General features: G+C 46.0%; 1 protein-coding gene across 6 annotated transcripts in view; it reads left to right on the top strand.

Annotated features, from left to right (window-relative positions):
- LOC103180398 (astrotactin-2) overlaps window positions 1-15707 on the top strand; it is a 390078-nt gene extending 374371 nt beyond the window's left edge. For all 6 annotated transcript variants that reach the window (XM_042337318.1, XM_042337320.1, XM_042337323.1 and 3 more), the window contains 2 exons: window positions 1967-2150; window positions 15390-15707. In XM_042337318.1, coding sequence (XP_042193252.1) covers window positions 1967-2150; window positions 15390-15627 — 422 coding nt within the window. In that variant the 3' untranslated portion in view covers window positions 15628-15707. The remainder of the gene's footprint in view (window positions 1-1966; window positions 2151-15389) is intronic.
- The last annotated feature ends 647 nt before the right edge of the window (window positions 15708-16354 follow it).

Below are 16354 nucleotides of genomic sequence, written 5' to 3'. Positions count from 1 at the left end.
GCTGAGTATGGACGAGTTCTACCTGACTGTCCTGCTCAGTTCAGGCACCTAGACGGGCAATATTAACGCTACAGGATCTTACCTCCATGGAATTTGGGGAATTTTCGATGGGCGGAAATCCACCAGCACATTGTTAACAGGACATTTCCCTTCTGAGCTTTTATTTCTGCAGCTTTAAGCCTCCGCAGACTCTCAGCCTCAGCATGAAATATGACGGCGAAACATTCAGACCGCAGAGCGAAAATAAGAATAGGAATCAGAATAAATTGGACGCAAAATGATTTACAATTTATTTGAACAAGACTAATGGTAAACAGACGAAGATAGCTGTGGCTCACAGACACACACACACCACACGCACTACACACACCACACCACACACACACACCACACACACACACATGCACACAAAACCCTGCGCTCATTTCACAGTCTGAGGCGAATTAGGAGACTTGAGAGATCGCACGGAACAGAACAGCCGGGTGTGTGACTTTGCTGCCTTGAAGTCAGTACAGTTCATTAAAGGTCAGAGGTTGTAAATTAGCCTCATTTAGAGCTACTTCACCATAAGACACCCCCTGAAGTTTAATGTTGGCAGCCCCCCCCCCCACTCCCCCCCATAAATATCGCCATTTAACACGAGATATCAGTGTCACGCTGTTGCTATCCTTTATAACCAACACATTGAACTTTACTGTCTGCCCACTAAAAAAAACCTTATCTGCAAATTTTTTTTTTGGTGGGGGGGCTGTGGGTGGGGGTTGTTTCTTAACGGAATGATTTGCGAGCCAGTTTGATGCAAAGCAGGCGCTTCAGGAGGTTTTTGTTAGATTTAGGTATTTTTTTAAAGGCCGGCTGCCTCGCATTCATCATGTGTTGCTGCTGGGTGTCTTCAAAACACTTGCCCAAGGAGGCAGTGAAAGAGATGAACCATATCACGGGGAGACAAGTGAGCATCAAGGATCCCCTGCTTCTCCCTCCGAACCCCTTGTTCTCACGTATCTTTCCTGGGGATCAAGCGGCGTAAAGAGAGCTGCCGTTCGCTTGACTTGACTCCCGAGGCGGCAGTTTGATGTCGTGTTTCATCTGTGTTTCTCGCGCTGTTTTTCAGCGCTCCTTGAGACGGTCACTGGATCAGCGCGCTGACAGTGCTGTTGTTTCGGGGGAAAGAGAGAGGGGAGAGTTCCCAAGCCAGAGAGTTAAGGGAGCTGAAGGAGCGTAAGCAGAAGTTAAAATACTCGCTGAAGCATCACGGGTTAATGAAAGCATTTCCTGATGTTAATTTGGCTGCACTCACTCTGCCAGGATCGGGAGATTTGTTGTTGCCTCGAAGCAACCTTCCCTCTACCTCCCTCTCTCCCTCCCTCCCTATGTTATCGTTAGGGCTGCAATTTAGTCGTGGTAAATTTAAGGGAAAAAAATCCCGGATTAGTCACGGCAAAGATATCAAAAGTCATGGAAATCGTCGTCAAAAATTGCCAAACAGATGCATTGTTTACTCTGATTGCCGTGGCGTTTCGCGAGGACTGTACGATTAGTGAAACGATGTCGTCGCCAACACAGGAGTTTTAATTGTTAACGGAAATAGCAAATAATTGTTCTGAGCCAAATCAAAACTCCCCGACTTGGTTGTCAATTTTGGTTGTCTTTCCTTCATACACCCGTCTCCTTCCCTCTTGACACCCACAATTGACTCCCTCTACCACCTTGCAAGGCAGGACGTTCCTCGTCCCAATAACTCCCCGACGTGAAAAAAAATCTCTCTTAAACTCTCTTTTTCTCTCTTGCGACTATCTTATAACTACAGTCAATGAACTTTACATAGCAAATGCGAGGATTATTATTATTGTTATTATTATTACAGCCGCACGTCACTGACCTCCCAAACGGCACACATTCCGATTGGAGTTTTCCGATAGTTTTCCGACAGACCTACTTGACTCAGTCTTCGCTCTTGACCTTGCAGAAATAGCCGACAGGATCTACAACCTCTTCAATGGCTACACCAGCGGGAAGGAACAACAGACTGCCTACAACATGCTGATGGAGATTTCCTCGCCCATGGTGTATCGGGTCAGACACCATTACAACTCGCACTACGAAAAGTTTGGTGACTTTGTCTGGCGCACCGAAGATGAACTTGGACCCAGGTAACTTTTTCTCTCTCCGGTACACCGGGAACTTTACGCAAATTTTATTACTGCAGAGTCCATTAGTTAGGGTATTGCTTAGCACGCTCGCCTCACGCGTGAGAGGACCTGGGTGTGATTCGCCGGTGGGGCGAAACCTTAGGCAAGTTTCCTTACTCCACACACACACATGCCTTTGTTTGCATAGCAGTAGGGTAATAATCACTTAAAAATAATAATAATAAGTTGGCCACTCAATCCGCAACTGTTTGCGGGTCACGCACAGCCGTGCGGGATTGGCTGCCACGTTTCGCCCACAACAAGTGAATTCACTTTACAGTGTATTCTGTGAAGCGCTTTATGAGACACTCTCAACCGACGTGATAGGTGCTATATCAAATACAAGGATTATTATTATTATTATTAGCAGTAGCTGAGGTTATTTTTGGCCAGTCGCATTCCAGAGCTCTAATCAAATGACACCTGGCTCTGTTATTTATACACTGGGCTTTGAATTTTGCTGTTATCAGCACAAGATATCTCTAGTGTAAACTGGAAGCACTAGTATCTCAGATCCCTTTCTTTTGCACCCTTTAATTGGACGCCTTGCTTTGCTGTCACCCTACCCTAGCCGGGGGTGAAATTTCCTAATCTCATTCCATTCCTTTAAAACCATGGCTGGCAGATGTGTCTTAATTCCACACCCCGACCCCCCGCCCCACTCCCTCCCGAAATGTTGAGCGCCTTACAAAGAAAAAGTTTGACCTCAGCTCTCGTTTTATCACTGTTACTGACAGCGGAGAAATGTACGTCCCCAGTGGCAGGGGATGCGTACTGTACCACAAGGAGTTATTTGTTTGAAACTTGCCTGCAGCAACCTTATCTGAGCCCGCTGCCAGATACAGGAGCAGCGCTGAGGATTTAGAGGCAGCAAAGACGCAAATAACCGTGCCCAGCGTGTGGAGGGTGGGGAGGGAATAAACTCAAGGTTGGAACGCTTGTCAAATTAATGTTACCAAAGAAGCTCAATGATAATAATAATAATAATAATAATAATACATAATATTTGCATTGGATACAGCACCCATGACATTGACACACTTCACAGATAATTGCCGTCAAGTGTAGTGACTGTGTGTTTTGTAAGCAGTGGAGTTCAGCTTCACATTCCAGGCTGGCTCATTTAGTAGCACTCTCCCCTCTAGGTCAGAAAGTTGAGGCATTAAGACAAAATCCCATCTCTCTGTTCAGATGGACCATAACGATCCCATGGTACTATTGGAAAAGAGAAGGTATTTCTCTCGGTAGCTGAGGCAGAGTGTGTTATGGGGCGATGGGACTTTAATTGTTTTAAGTTTTGATCTGACCTGGGTAAGCACAAAAACAATGTACTTACCCTAATTGAGCAAATAGGTAACAGAAAATATATTTTTCCCCCCCCCCCCCCGTCTAAAAAAAAACCTTCACCCTTGGTGACCGCTTTGCAAATGCTTTCCAAGCGCACGGCTATAAAGCTCCAATTTGTTTTTCTTATTCCTCAAAAAAAAAGGGAAAGAGTGATGATCGTTTCACGGATTGCCTTTGCAGAATGTGCGTTTTATAAGGTCTTTTGGGGTTTGAGATTAGCAGACAGAGAATGGATGTGTAGTGAAACAGGACACAAGACGTTTGCAAGAATGATGCTGGGGATGGATAGTTTGACCTATGAGCGGTGACTGAAAGAATAGGGCGCTATATAAATGCAAGTTGTTGCTGTTGCTTATCGCATTGGACCCAATATTCATAGACAATCTCAGTCCATCTCTTCTGTCGAAGGATTCAAATAGAATGGTGGAACAGACTCGAGGGGCTGAATGGCGTACTCCTGTTCCTATGAATTCCTATGATTTCCTTACAATGGCAGAAATCTCTTTATTATTACTATTTTATATAAAAATTTAAAAGAGCGCTGGCATGAATAATAATAATGCTCGCATTTGATATAGCGTCTTATCACGTCTTCGAGAAGTCTCAAAGCTCTTCACAGAATAATCTGTATAGTGAATTGACTGTATATTTTGTGAGCGAAACTACTTTTTATAGGATGCAAAACATGGAAGATAAATAATTCTTGTGATACATTATCACTCCAAACTGCAGGAGAAATTACTCGAGTGTAAAACAAAATGCCGATGAATTAAAAGAGCTTTGTTTTTCTTAATGTCTAAACAACAGGAAATACTTGAAAGATTTATCTGAAAAGCAGAGCTAAGCAAACCATCTTTCTTGGAAAGTTTTATGTATTCAGATGGCAGCAGTTAGTGAGAAATGTTTAACCCAAAGGAAAAGAAACACAACTCCCATCTCCGTTGCCCTCTCCGCCCTCCACCCCCCCCCCCCCCACCACCCCTCGCCATGATCAAAAGGGTCATTCTTTCTCGCTACTCACTGAACCTTCCTTTCAATAAAGCAGAGATTGTAAATGCGTCTGCGTGTGTGCTCTGGCTCTCTACCCAGACAGAACCCATCACTATATTTAGCAATCGGTGGAACTTCTTTCGTCATTGACTTCTAGGCATTGTCCAGGATGACACTTCGGCAGAGTGCTGGGGGGAAGCGCATCATTGTCAGAGGTGCCGTCCTTCGGATTCAAGATCCTGTGGCAGTATCTGAGAAAGAGAAAGGACGTTCTCCCTATGTCCTGGCCACCAATCCTCCAGATAAAAATTGGTTGCTTAGTTCATGGCTGTTTGTGGGACACTGCTGTCCTCAAATCGGCTGCCGAGTTCGCCCACAAAACACACAGTCAGTCTCCTTTACAGTGCTTTGGGACGTCTGACTGGCGTGAAAGGCACAATACCAAATATAAAGATTATTTTTATGAGGATTGTTTTATTAATAGTAGGTAGTATCTTCAAATTAAGTATTGGAGCTGTGCCCTCGTGCTGTCTCTGTGCCTCACAAAGCACAGAGGTATATTTTCAGGGCCATAATAGTCCTGAGAATTTAATATCAGATTCTTGCCAAGTGAATGTTAAAAATAGTGATCAGTTCTGCCTGGGGAAGAGTCAGTCCACGTATGCGCAAGTGTTTACAATCGCCAATTAAATGAAGTTCAGAAAAAAAAGTCCCCACACATTTCCCTATAAATAGCCCATGGATTAGAGAGCGAAGAGATTGAGACTGATTCCATTTCAGGGGAGTTTTGCTTTTATAATTGGCTTGCATTTCAAAATGGCTTACGGTGTCTTCTTCAGCACCAGACCCTGTGTGTGCATCTTCTATGTTCAAAACCCATTAGCACTTTGACTCCTCTGGTACTTTGTTCCCGTGATGTGGATCATAAGTCATTGGGCTTTAGGAACTGTTTAAGCCTCATATTGCAATATAGTACAAACAACTGCCAAAAATTGGCCTCTGATTTTGTTTTTCTTCAAAGTTAATGAATTTGAGCATCACTTTGGGGTTGGCTCCTATCTCTTGCCTCTGGGTCAGAAGGCTGTGGGTTCAAGCCCCAAGTCCTGGCCAACAGTACCCTCAGACAAAACTGATCATTCACTTTGTGGCTGTTTGCAGGACTGTGCTTTACGAATTGCTTTGCTAATTCTTATGCACTCACTGGAAAAGCTGGAATCCTAATTTAAGTTAAACATGTTGGTGACGAATGCTAGGTTTTACTCTGGATCGCCTTCCCCGCCCAAGTCAAACCCCCTTCACCTCCCCCCCACACACACAAACACACACACACACACACACACTCTCCAACCATGGTGTGCTTGTAAGATTAAAGTCTTCTCCACAAGTGGAGAGTTGGCCCTGTTACAAGAAAAGCTGCCTTTCAGGAGGACAAGGTTCCACCAGAGACCGTGCATAGAAAGGTAATAGCGCAAGGAAAACACAGCAATACCATCAGTCCCCGGAGCAGTAGCAACAGCGCCTTCGTTCGCTGAGTGAACTCGTTGACTTTTCCTGTTCTGGTAAATGTCTCGACTCTCTGAAGGTGCTGCGAAGCAAACTTGCAGTACGTGTTTCGAACCCCTCGAAGGGGATCTAGCAAATGCATGAAACGATAGGGCCAACAGGTTAGTTACTGACACAGAAGTCCAATGAATCAGTGCAATCGGAAAAGCAACAAGTACCTTTGCATTTCTGAGGTCGTCGGTGTCGAACGCGTCCATTTCAACGCTATTCGAGCAAAAACTTTTTCTTTTGCCACGTGTCTTGACACATCGAACAGAGTTACACGTTTGCACCTAAGTAGCTCCGTTAACAGGCGTGAGATGCCTCCAAGCTCACGGGTTTTGAACAAGTTACATTGGCGCCTTGGGGTTTCGATACACGAGCCCTCTTGTTTTTCCCCTGTCATTCCTCTTGGGAAAATGTTTTTTCTCTCTCTCTCCCCGGCATTTGGAAGGGAAAGTTGTCAGCTCCCAACTAAAAATATACCGGAGACTGAAACTCTGCAAGACTGCAGTTGTGGAAAGTTGGAAGCTGCCGTAAAGAGTGTATGGGGGGGTGGAGAGAGTGGTGGGGGAGTCCCAAATGTGGAAAATGAGCCCCAAAGGCTTTAAGTATCATCAAAGTCGCACAATATCAGGGCTGAACTGCCCTCCTTCTCCCCACAGCACCCCTCCCCACGTAAAAAATGGGCCGAAGAGCCGTCCTCACCCAAACCCATCTTGTGATCTAAATAGCAATTCTAATCAGGATTGGATTATTGGTCCATCCAGTCTATCCGGCCAGTTTCCCACTGGGTTCGTTCGATCTGTTCTCGGACTCAAGCAACGTATGCGCTTTGAGATGCTCTCCCAATGTGAAAGGCACTGTATCAATATCATTTAGACGCATCGGGTAACGTGGAATCTTTTTTTTAGATGAACAGATCCCCAAAGTTGCACTCATCCATCAAAGCACATTAATTTCCCTTGTGCTCCGTGTAAAAAAAACAGAAGTCACGGCCAATCTGGCTCTTCTTTCACTCCCTCCAACTTCCCCTCCCCATGCCCCAATCCCCACCCCATTCCAAGAATAAGTTTGCCAAACATCTTCTCTTCCAGAGAACGCCCCTTTAATTTCTGCAGCTCGAGCAGAATAGGCTGTTCTCTGGAGACTAGATCACCCGAGACCGAAGACTATTTCAGGGCTTGCTGTAAATGAGATGCAGTTGCTTGTATTGATAAGTGTTTCGGCAGGCAACGTTCCGAGGAGAGCCAAGAGAAGGCCGGTCCAAGCATTCCTCGCTGGTACGCCAACATTGACCAACATGGTAGGATTGTGCTGGAGCTGAGCATTTGTAGTGGGCAGCAGGAATGTTTGCATTGCACCTTTCAGCTTGACTTGGCAGCTCTGCCACCAAATGCCTCGTAGCACACACACACATATATCCCTGCTTAGAAACTTGGTACAGTGCAATGTTTAAACAAATAAAGACATGTTAGAGCTCTAAAACGTACTCCAAACTTCCTCCATGGTCACCATCATTGACCAGCTGGCAAGGGATGTCTTGTTGGAGAGGAAATAATTGTCAACAGTTTTGATTTTCCCCCCCCAACCCCCAATACCTCCCCCCACAAGATATCACATTCCACAGCTAAGGAATATTCATTCCAATGTAGTAAAATATATCCACTGTGGACAGCTAAATCAGAACTCAAATCCTTAAACCATTTACTAATCCTTGCATTTGGAATTGCAACTTATCACGTTATTGAAACGTCTCAAAGCTCTTCACAGGAAAACTGTAAAGAGATTGTGTATTTTGGGGGGGGGGGCGAAACGTGGCAGCCCCTCAACCAGCCGTGAAGTGAAAGACTGATTTTATTCGGGGGGTTTGATTGCCAGGTTGTGCCTCTGGGAGAAACTGGGGAGGAACGGGAAGGACGAGGTATGAAGATTAATAGATGTGCGACTGGTTTATGGGACGTCAATTTTCTGTGATGTCGCATTGCAAGGATGAGTATTATTAGAGATGTTCTCGAACTCCTTTTTGCAAGTTCTGTTTTAAAGGGAGCTTGGACCCAGTTTCCATTGTAAAGCAACAGTCAAGTGCTTTTTTTTTTAATTTTGTGTATAATGCAATAACAATAATAATAATAATAATCCTTGCATTTGATGAAGTGCAACTGTGCAGAATTGGCTGCCGCGTGTTTTTTTTACAGTATATTCCTTGAAGCGTTTTGAGAAGTCTAATCCACGCGATAAGGCGATATATCAAATGCAAGGATTATTATTATTCATTCAGGTATCACAAGCACACCAAGGGTGGGTTTTCATCGGTAGTACATAGAGCAAAGAGCTGTTCGGAAAGTGCTTAAGATCACACATTACTGACGAGTTTGTAGCCTGTCAGGAAAACAAACGTTCTGCTAACTATTAGAGGAGAATCTCCTGGAATCGGACTGCTTCTTAAAAGGCGATTGACTGACAGCCGGCGGAAGGAGGCCTGAAGCATGCTTTTTTTTTGCCAGTAAACACCACGGCTGCTCTGCACAAACACAAGTCACTAGTGTGCTCCGAATGTGACTTCTTGTTTAAGTAACGGTGGCTTTTTAATTGCATGTGGAAGGGAATTCTCAGTGTAAATGACGGACAAATTACCCGGTGATGGTTAATAATAATAATAATCCTTGCATTTGACATAGCGCTTTTCACATCGGGAGGACGTACCAAAGCGCTTCACAGAATATACTGTAAAGTGAATTGACTGTATATTTGTGGGCGAACGCGGCAGCCAATTGCACACAGCAATGTCCCACAAACAGTCGTGGATTGAAAATGACCAATTTATTATTGTTTTTGGTTTTGGAGGGATTATTATTAGGCTCTATGTGGAGTAAGGAAACTTGCCCAAGGTTTCGCCCTCTGCCTGGAATTGAACTCAGGTCTCTCGTTTGCAAAGCGAGTGCTCTAACCACTGAGCTACAGGACTCCTGGTTGTCCCTGTTCTGGGTGGTGGGGGCTGGGGGTTGAGATTCGATGTCTGACGGCATCTGACCCGCCATATTATTCAGCTGTTTGTTTTCTGCCGTGCCATCGTTGAGCTGCGGTGGAGCTTACTTTTTAGTTCACTCCTTATTCCGGGGCAGATACCGAGCATTCCATTCTGTAATTCCTTCACCCCCCCCCACACCCCACCCCCCCCGACCCCAGTTGAAAAGGAACGAAAAAAACACCTAGTTGATTCAGTCTGTTTGTTCTGTAATCTCATTCACCAAACATGTCAGCCCGGTCACTCCTCAAACCTCGCTGCGAGCCGCCCCCGTGAGGAATTGTTTGGAATTCTTGCAGGGAAGCGCTGCGCTAGCGAGGGCTGAGTGTGTGCCTGCATTCCCCTCGTGCTCTGCTCTGTCACTCTGCCTCTTAATTGCCGAGTCAAAAGGGACCCGCTTTCATTGTTGGCTTCTGGACGACTGCCAAGCCAAGTTCTTGGCTGCGATCGCAGCCCTAGCACGATAGCCCTGGCACAGTGCAGAAATATGGTGTGAAAGTCTTGCAGTCAAGTCTGTAATAAACTGGAGATGGGTTTTACTCTTCGCATCAGAGCAGAAGCCATACTGAGCTGGCTTCCTGATTCTTCATTCCTCACACCTCCAAGCCCAGCTCCTGCCTCGAGCTCACAGGGCACAGAGCATGAACTCTTCCTTCGTTTCGCCCACAAAACACACAGTTAATTCACTTTGCAGTATATTCCATGAAGCGCTCTGTGACTTCTCAATGACGTGATTAGGCGCCCTTACCAAATGCGAGGATTATTATTATAAATCACTGATCGCCAGTGATTAACATAGCAATCCTTCCACTGCCTCTTCACAATGGGAAACAATTTACCAATTGCTAATAATTTTTGCTCACACAAATTGAATGGACAACAGAACAACCGGCTATTTTTAGTGATAAGGGCTGCGATAGATCCCTTGAAGAGTGGAAGGGGTCAATCTGGTGCTTGCGATGAGTTTTGTTGGTGCGTGGCCAACAACACTTACAACTTCACAGTGTCACTTTGATGGACAGAAACCTTGAACGTGGACTTGGAATAGAAGCAGCCACAAACCGTGGTAGAACAGGAGAGGATGAAACTCAGGATCCTGCTCTGAAACGCGGCAGCAGTGGTGTGACTTGTGAGCCCAAGTGGCACAAAGCTGATATTCCAGCCTTGGAAATGCATTGTTAATAGCAATAAGGTTGTGGTTTGAGGATAGGGGCATTGAATCCCCTTTCCTGTTTCCCGGGCCATTTACCATTGGCAGTGAAGAAGGAGCTGCAAGAATGAACTCCTCCAGGAACCCCAGAGATCTTGCTCTGAAACACGCCAGAAAGAGTCCACAAGAGCGATATGGGGGTGACCCTTAATCCAAAATTCCTTCCTTCGTTGGCCTCGATTCAACGTCTCTCTCTCTCTCTCTCTCTCTCTCCCCACCCCAACCCAACAGGGATTCCTCGACTCAGCCCACATTCCAACACTCCTCACGTCCCACTTTTAAGCTTACTTTTAAAAGAGTCATCACGTCAGTGTCTGCCGCTTGAGGGTCCATTTCTCACAGCGTTATTTGTGACTTAACCTTTAGGTGTCAGCCGGACCCCAGTTGGTAGCTCTCCTGTCTCCAAATCACAAGGCTGTGATTTCAAGACCCAAGCCAGGACTTTGAGCTCATCATCTAAGCTAACAATCCAATGCAGTGCTGGGGGGCTGCTGTGTTTTTGGAGGTGCCATATTTTGCACAACATGTTAAACCGAGGTTCTGTCTGCCTGCCCGGGTGAACCTTAAAGATTTATAATCCATGCTTGCAAATAGTGATACACATATGTAACGCATGAAATCTAACAGATCAGTGTTGCTCAATAAGGGTTATAATAAATAATAATAACCGTTCCATTTGACATAGCGCCTTATCATGTCTTCTAGATGTCTCAAAGCGCTTCACGGAATACACTGTAAAGTGAATTGACTGTATATTTTGTGGACGAAACTCGGCAGCCAATTGCGCACAGCAGCGTTCCCACAAACAGTCGTGGATTCAAGTGACCAATTTTATTATTGGTTTGTTTTGAGGGATTATGATCAGACGCGTGTGTGGAGTAGGAAACTTGCCCAAGGTTTTTGCCACCTGCCGGGAATCGAACCTAGGTCCTTTCGCTTGCGAGGCGAGTCCTCTAACCACTGAACTGCAGGACTCCGCTAGGTTTATTGAGACATTTTGTCGTCCCTTTTGTTGAGGCTGCACATCAAAATAGTTTGTTCAGATTGCCTCTGGACGGATATTATAGCTTAGAAGTTAACCTCGGTTCCAGATTTCAATGCTGGTGAACCCACAGACTTTTCGAAGCATCGTTTGAGTAGATTTCATTCACATCCTGAAATCTCGTTCACCTTATTTTCTCTCCTGGTCAGTTTTCTGGGAGCCATTCGTGTTCACTTTTTTTTGTTAACCTGCTCCCGGGACATCCTACGGATGAGACGTTAAGCCAGGGTCCCGCCTGCCTGTTCAGATGGATGTTAAAGATCCCATGGGGCTATTCGAAGAGAGAAGGGGGGAGTTGTCTCCCTCCCAGTGTCCTGGTCTACAATCCATCCCAATAAAGTTGGTCACTCACTCCATGGCTGTTTGTGAGACATTACTGTGCGCAATTGGCTGCCACGCTGCCCCCACCAAAAGACACAAGGTTAGGGGCAGACACCAGGAAAGCATTGCTTTACTTTGGAGGCTGATCAACAGCTGGAAGGAGTTACCGGGAAAGGGGTGGTTGAGACACCAGGAAACTGGACTCGTACAAGAAACAGCTCCCAATGGGAGTCTTAAAGCATTTGTTTTGGGATCAAATTAAATGGGCAGAAGAGGCTGCATCTAAACTGCTCCTGTGATCTCGTCAATTCTATGCATTGTATTCCAATCGCTGTTGAGATGCCCGACCCCTTTCCCTCCCTCTCTCTCTTCCTAACACTTAACCCTTTTCTTTTGCTCTTTTCCTTCCCCACCCTCTCCCCACCCCTCCATAAAAGTGCACACAGAGTGAGGTGAATCTCCTCCACAGCACATAAACTCGATGCTGTGGCCACAAGGAAAAGCCACAAATCCAAACCAAACCCACTAGCGAGTCACCTTAAAGTCAGCTCAGATCTGGCTTTAAGTTGCTTACCTGCTTACCTCCAACCTCCCTTCCCTTCTCCTCCGCACCCCTGGAGAGGTGGGCCAGTCACGGGTTAGCCATTAAGTTGTTAATGTAAAGCGTGTGCACACAAAAAAAATTGTTCTCTTTGCCCAACCTGCACGAAGTGGAAGTCAAATAATTCAGATTAAACCATGTCCGGCTGTTTAGTCTAACTGCAAAACTTGGAAGTGGAATTGTAAACGTTTTTTTTTGTTGTTGCCTGAATGACGTTCACGCAACAACAAGGGTGCGTTCAGGGATTTTAAATGCCGTGTCAGAAAGCCTCCAATTTAAAGGGCCTGCCGGCATGAAACGTGTCCAGCCGCAACAATTGAGTTCCAGTCCTGGGTTTCACGGGAGTCGGGACAGGGTTCCCTTAGACACGAATCCCATTAAAATAAATTACCGTGAATTAGACCCACTGTTTGCACGTGATAATAATTACCCCAACTTACACCGGCCTCCCTCTAAACGTATTCACTTCACGGCTGTTTGTGGGGGATGTCACTGTGCGCAAATTGGCTGCCGCATCCACCGAAAAAACACACAGACACTGGACCACAGTGACTCCCGTGAAGTGCTTTGAGACATCCTCATGACTTGTGTCAAACGCAAGGATTATTTAAACAACCAACAACTGCTATAAAAGGATGAAATGTTTGCCCAAAAGTGCTTTGACCACACTATCCCAACGCCTCTCTAAGAACAGCCAAAAAAAATGCTAAGTGTCTATTTGATTGAATAACTATTCTGAGCACTTAATTTCCAAAGCCTTGCACTTCAATGAGTCTAATTGTGGACCAATTTCAAACCGTAGTAAGCCCTGTTTGCCCAAGGCATTAAGCAATGTTTGTGTTCATTGAGTGTGGATTTCGAGGAAGATACATCTGGCTGGAGTCATTCAATTGAATCCCACATATTGAATGAGAGCAAATAATGAGAGACAGAGAGAAGCTGGAAAACAGGGAACGTAGAGAGAGAGAGAGAGAGAGACAGCAGCAAAAATAGACTTGGAACGGAGGATGTTTGAAAGAGAAAGATAAGGAAAAACAGGGGAGAAGGGGAAAGGACTGGGAAATGTCTGGTGGGGAGAGCAGAGGGAAGAAATACAATGGGAAAATTGAACCACATGTTCATCTTATTATTCAATTTGAGGCTTATCTTCGCAACCTGACGTGGACTGTGTGTTTAAACAAGAAAACGGAATGATAAACGACTTTCTATGTTGGCGATGTGCTCCCGTGGAAAGCTCTGCTTTTTTGCAGCCTGTGGAGTGACGACTTTTGCTCGTACCTTTTCCTAGAAATGACAGGAATGGGTTATTGCTCCGTTTATATTCCGGGGGCCTTGTTTAATGTCGACGAGCTGTTTGGCTCCTTCGTATGAAGACGTCTGTCTGTCGAAAAATTAACAGGCCGTCCAAAGGACACCTTTGGAGAGTTCTAACAGGTTCGAAGCGTGCTGCTTGGTGCCATTGGTCGCACCGTTCTGCAAAGCTCCCCCCGTGTTTGTGCTGAAAAAGTGTAACTGTGTCCCTTGTCAATTTGGACTGCGTCAGCCTGGCTCAGTGGTAGGACCCTCGCTTCCGAGTCAGAAGGTTGTGGGTTCAAGCCCCACGTTCGGGACTTGCAACCACTTTAGTCTAAGCTCCAGCACCAGCGGTGCTGGTGTGTGGCATTGTCTGTCGGACGAGACGTTAAACCGAGGCGCCTGCTGCCCGTTCAGGTGGACGCTAAAGATCCCGTGGCGCTATTTGAAAAGAGAAGGGGCTTTTTCTCTCTCTCTCGCGCTCTCTCTCTCTCCCCCCTCCACCACCGATGTCCTGGCTAACAATCCCCCAGATAAAATGGTTCACTTACCCCGTTGGCTGTTTGTCGGGATGTCGCTGTGCTCAACTGCCCGCTACATTTCGCCCACAAAATACACAGCCAATTCGCTTACCGGTTTGTCCTTTAAAGCACTTTGAGACGTCCCAATGGTGCTACGGCGAATGCGAGGATAATTATTGTTATTTCTACCCCATAAAAATGCTCAGGTTCCTGCATTGCCGTCGTTCCCACTCACGGCTACCCAGGCACTGAACCTGGAGTGTCCGTGTCTGAGGGCCGACGACGTCAGTCAGGCCTCAGTATTGTGGCAAGTGCACTTCATTTGCAGTTCAGCTCCTCAAAAAATGCGACGTGCGTGCGGGAATGAATTCGTGAGTTTTCCCCCCGTGGTTAAGTTCTGTCATATTTATACACAATGCTTCAGTTACGCAGGGAAACAAAACAATCCCTCATGTAAAAATGTCATTTCTCACCGGCCCACACATGGCAGCTGTTTTAATAGAACCCTTTCTGTCAGCGAGTGTCTTGTCTATCTGTCTGTCTGTCTGTCTGTCTGTCTCTCTGGTTTTCTTTGTAAATGTCATTTCTCCCCACCCCTTGTTTCTCCAGATTTGCTGTCTTATCAGAGACTCTCTGTCCCCAAAGGTACTTGAGATCTGTCAGGGGGGATTTATTTCAACCCGGTAACTTTCTAATTGCGTGTCTGACTCTCTCTAACCGGGCAGCAAAGCTTATTCCATGGAACACACTCGTGGTCAGAGATGAAGCTTAAGGTCCAGGCTGACTCTCCAGTGCGGTGCTGGGGGAGTGTTGCATTGGCGGAGCTGCCGTCTTTCAGACACTGCCCCTGAGACACCAAAACCAAGGCTCAGATTTACAAAATAACTATAATGATAATAATCCTTGCATTTGATACGGCGCCTTATTGCTTCGTCGGCACGTCTCAAAGCGCTTCACAGGATATATTGTAAAGTGGATTGACTGTAGATTTTGTGGGCGAAAGGCACGGCAGCGTCCCCACAAACAACCGGAGATTGAAGTGACCGATTTATTTTATATATCGACTAACGACCAGGCTCCTACTGACTGCTAGCAGAACAGAGGCTTGCGGAGTAAGGAAACTTGCCTAAGCTTTTAAACTGGGGGATTGTTTTGAGTACGAGAGATCCAAGGATAGAGTAGAAATATGCTGTTTCCATTTAATTTCCTCTCTCTCTCTCTCTTTATCTTTCTCTTTCTTTCTCTCTCTTTTCACTTTCTCTCTCTCTCTCTCTCTCTCTCTCTCACTCTTTATGCTTCCTTCAGAAAAGCTCACCTGATTCTAAAACGCCTGGACGATGTGAGCCACCGCTGCTCAGCCTTGCTTCAGAGCGTGTACATTCAGGGCCACATAGACTCGGTGACTTATTTCGTCTGTCGAATGGAAGGAAGCAGACCCTCAGGGATGGTCTGGTACAGCACTTTGCACGACGCAAAGGTGACCTGCGACGAAAAACTAATGGCAGTGTCGCGCAATATCTACGGAGACACCAAACTCCGGTGAGGTACCTCGCCGGCTACGAACACCCCAAACGTCCGTTTTATATTATTTTTTTTTTCCGAAAACGTCCAATATGGGGAAGAGGAAGAAGCGGAAGAGGAAGAGGAGGAGGAGGAGGAGAAAAAAAATGGAGCAAAGCAAAAAAAAAATCTCTCTCTCGCTACATATAAATATATATATTAGAACCTTTGTGTCGCCGGTTGCGAGGTGACAACCGGCCGGACTGCACACGTCCAGCGGGGAAACGAAAAGCTTTTTGGAGCTTTGGTGCTCGCATCCGTGATCGAAGCAACGGGAAAGGGAACTGGAACCCGAGCGTTCACCACGACCAACTAAACGCTGAACTGTAGCGGATGCTTTAACGTTAAAGCAGCATGTGATTGAGTGAAACCCACCCCCCCCACCACACCTTACCCCACCCACCCCCACACCCCCACCACCCCGAAAAAACAAAAAAACCTACTACTCAACCGACCAACCGACCGTCCGTCAGACATGGCGGGGTCAACCACAGCCTGTTGCAGTACTTTTCCCATTTTATAAACTTTAGAAGCGCCCCCCCCCCCCCCCCCCCCCCCCCTCAAAACGGCTTTGTCGCGTGGCTGACTTGATCACAGGGCTGGTTGGCGAAGGCAGAATTTTAAGGGAATTGGTCAGTTTAGTGCAGAAATTGGGAAGATTGATGTGCGATCGATGTGTAATTGATTGATTGATTTATTTTTTAGTGTTT

Source organism: Callorhinchus milii, unplaced genomic scaffold (assembly GCF_018977255.1).
Source record: "Callorhinchus milii isolate IMCB2004 unplaced genomic scaffold, IMCB_Cmil_1.0 Scaffold8, whole genome shotgun sequence".
In the NCBI taxonomy this organism is placed as follows: Eukaryota; Metazoa; Chordata; class Chondrichthyes; order Chimaeriformes; family Callorhinchidae; genus Callorhinchus; species Callorhinchus milii.
The sequence above is the reverse complement of the archived record's forward strand: the minus strand, read 5'-3'. Positions and strand labels throughout refer to the sequence as shown.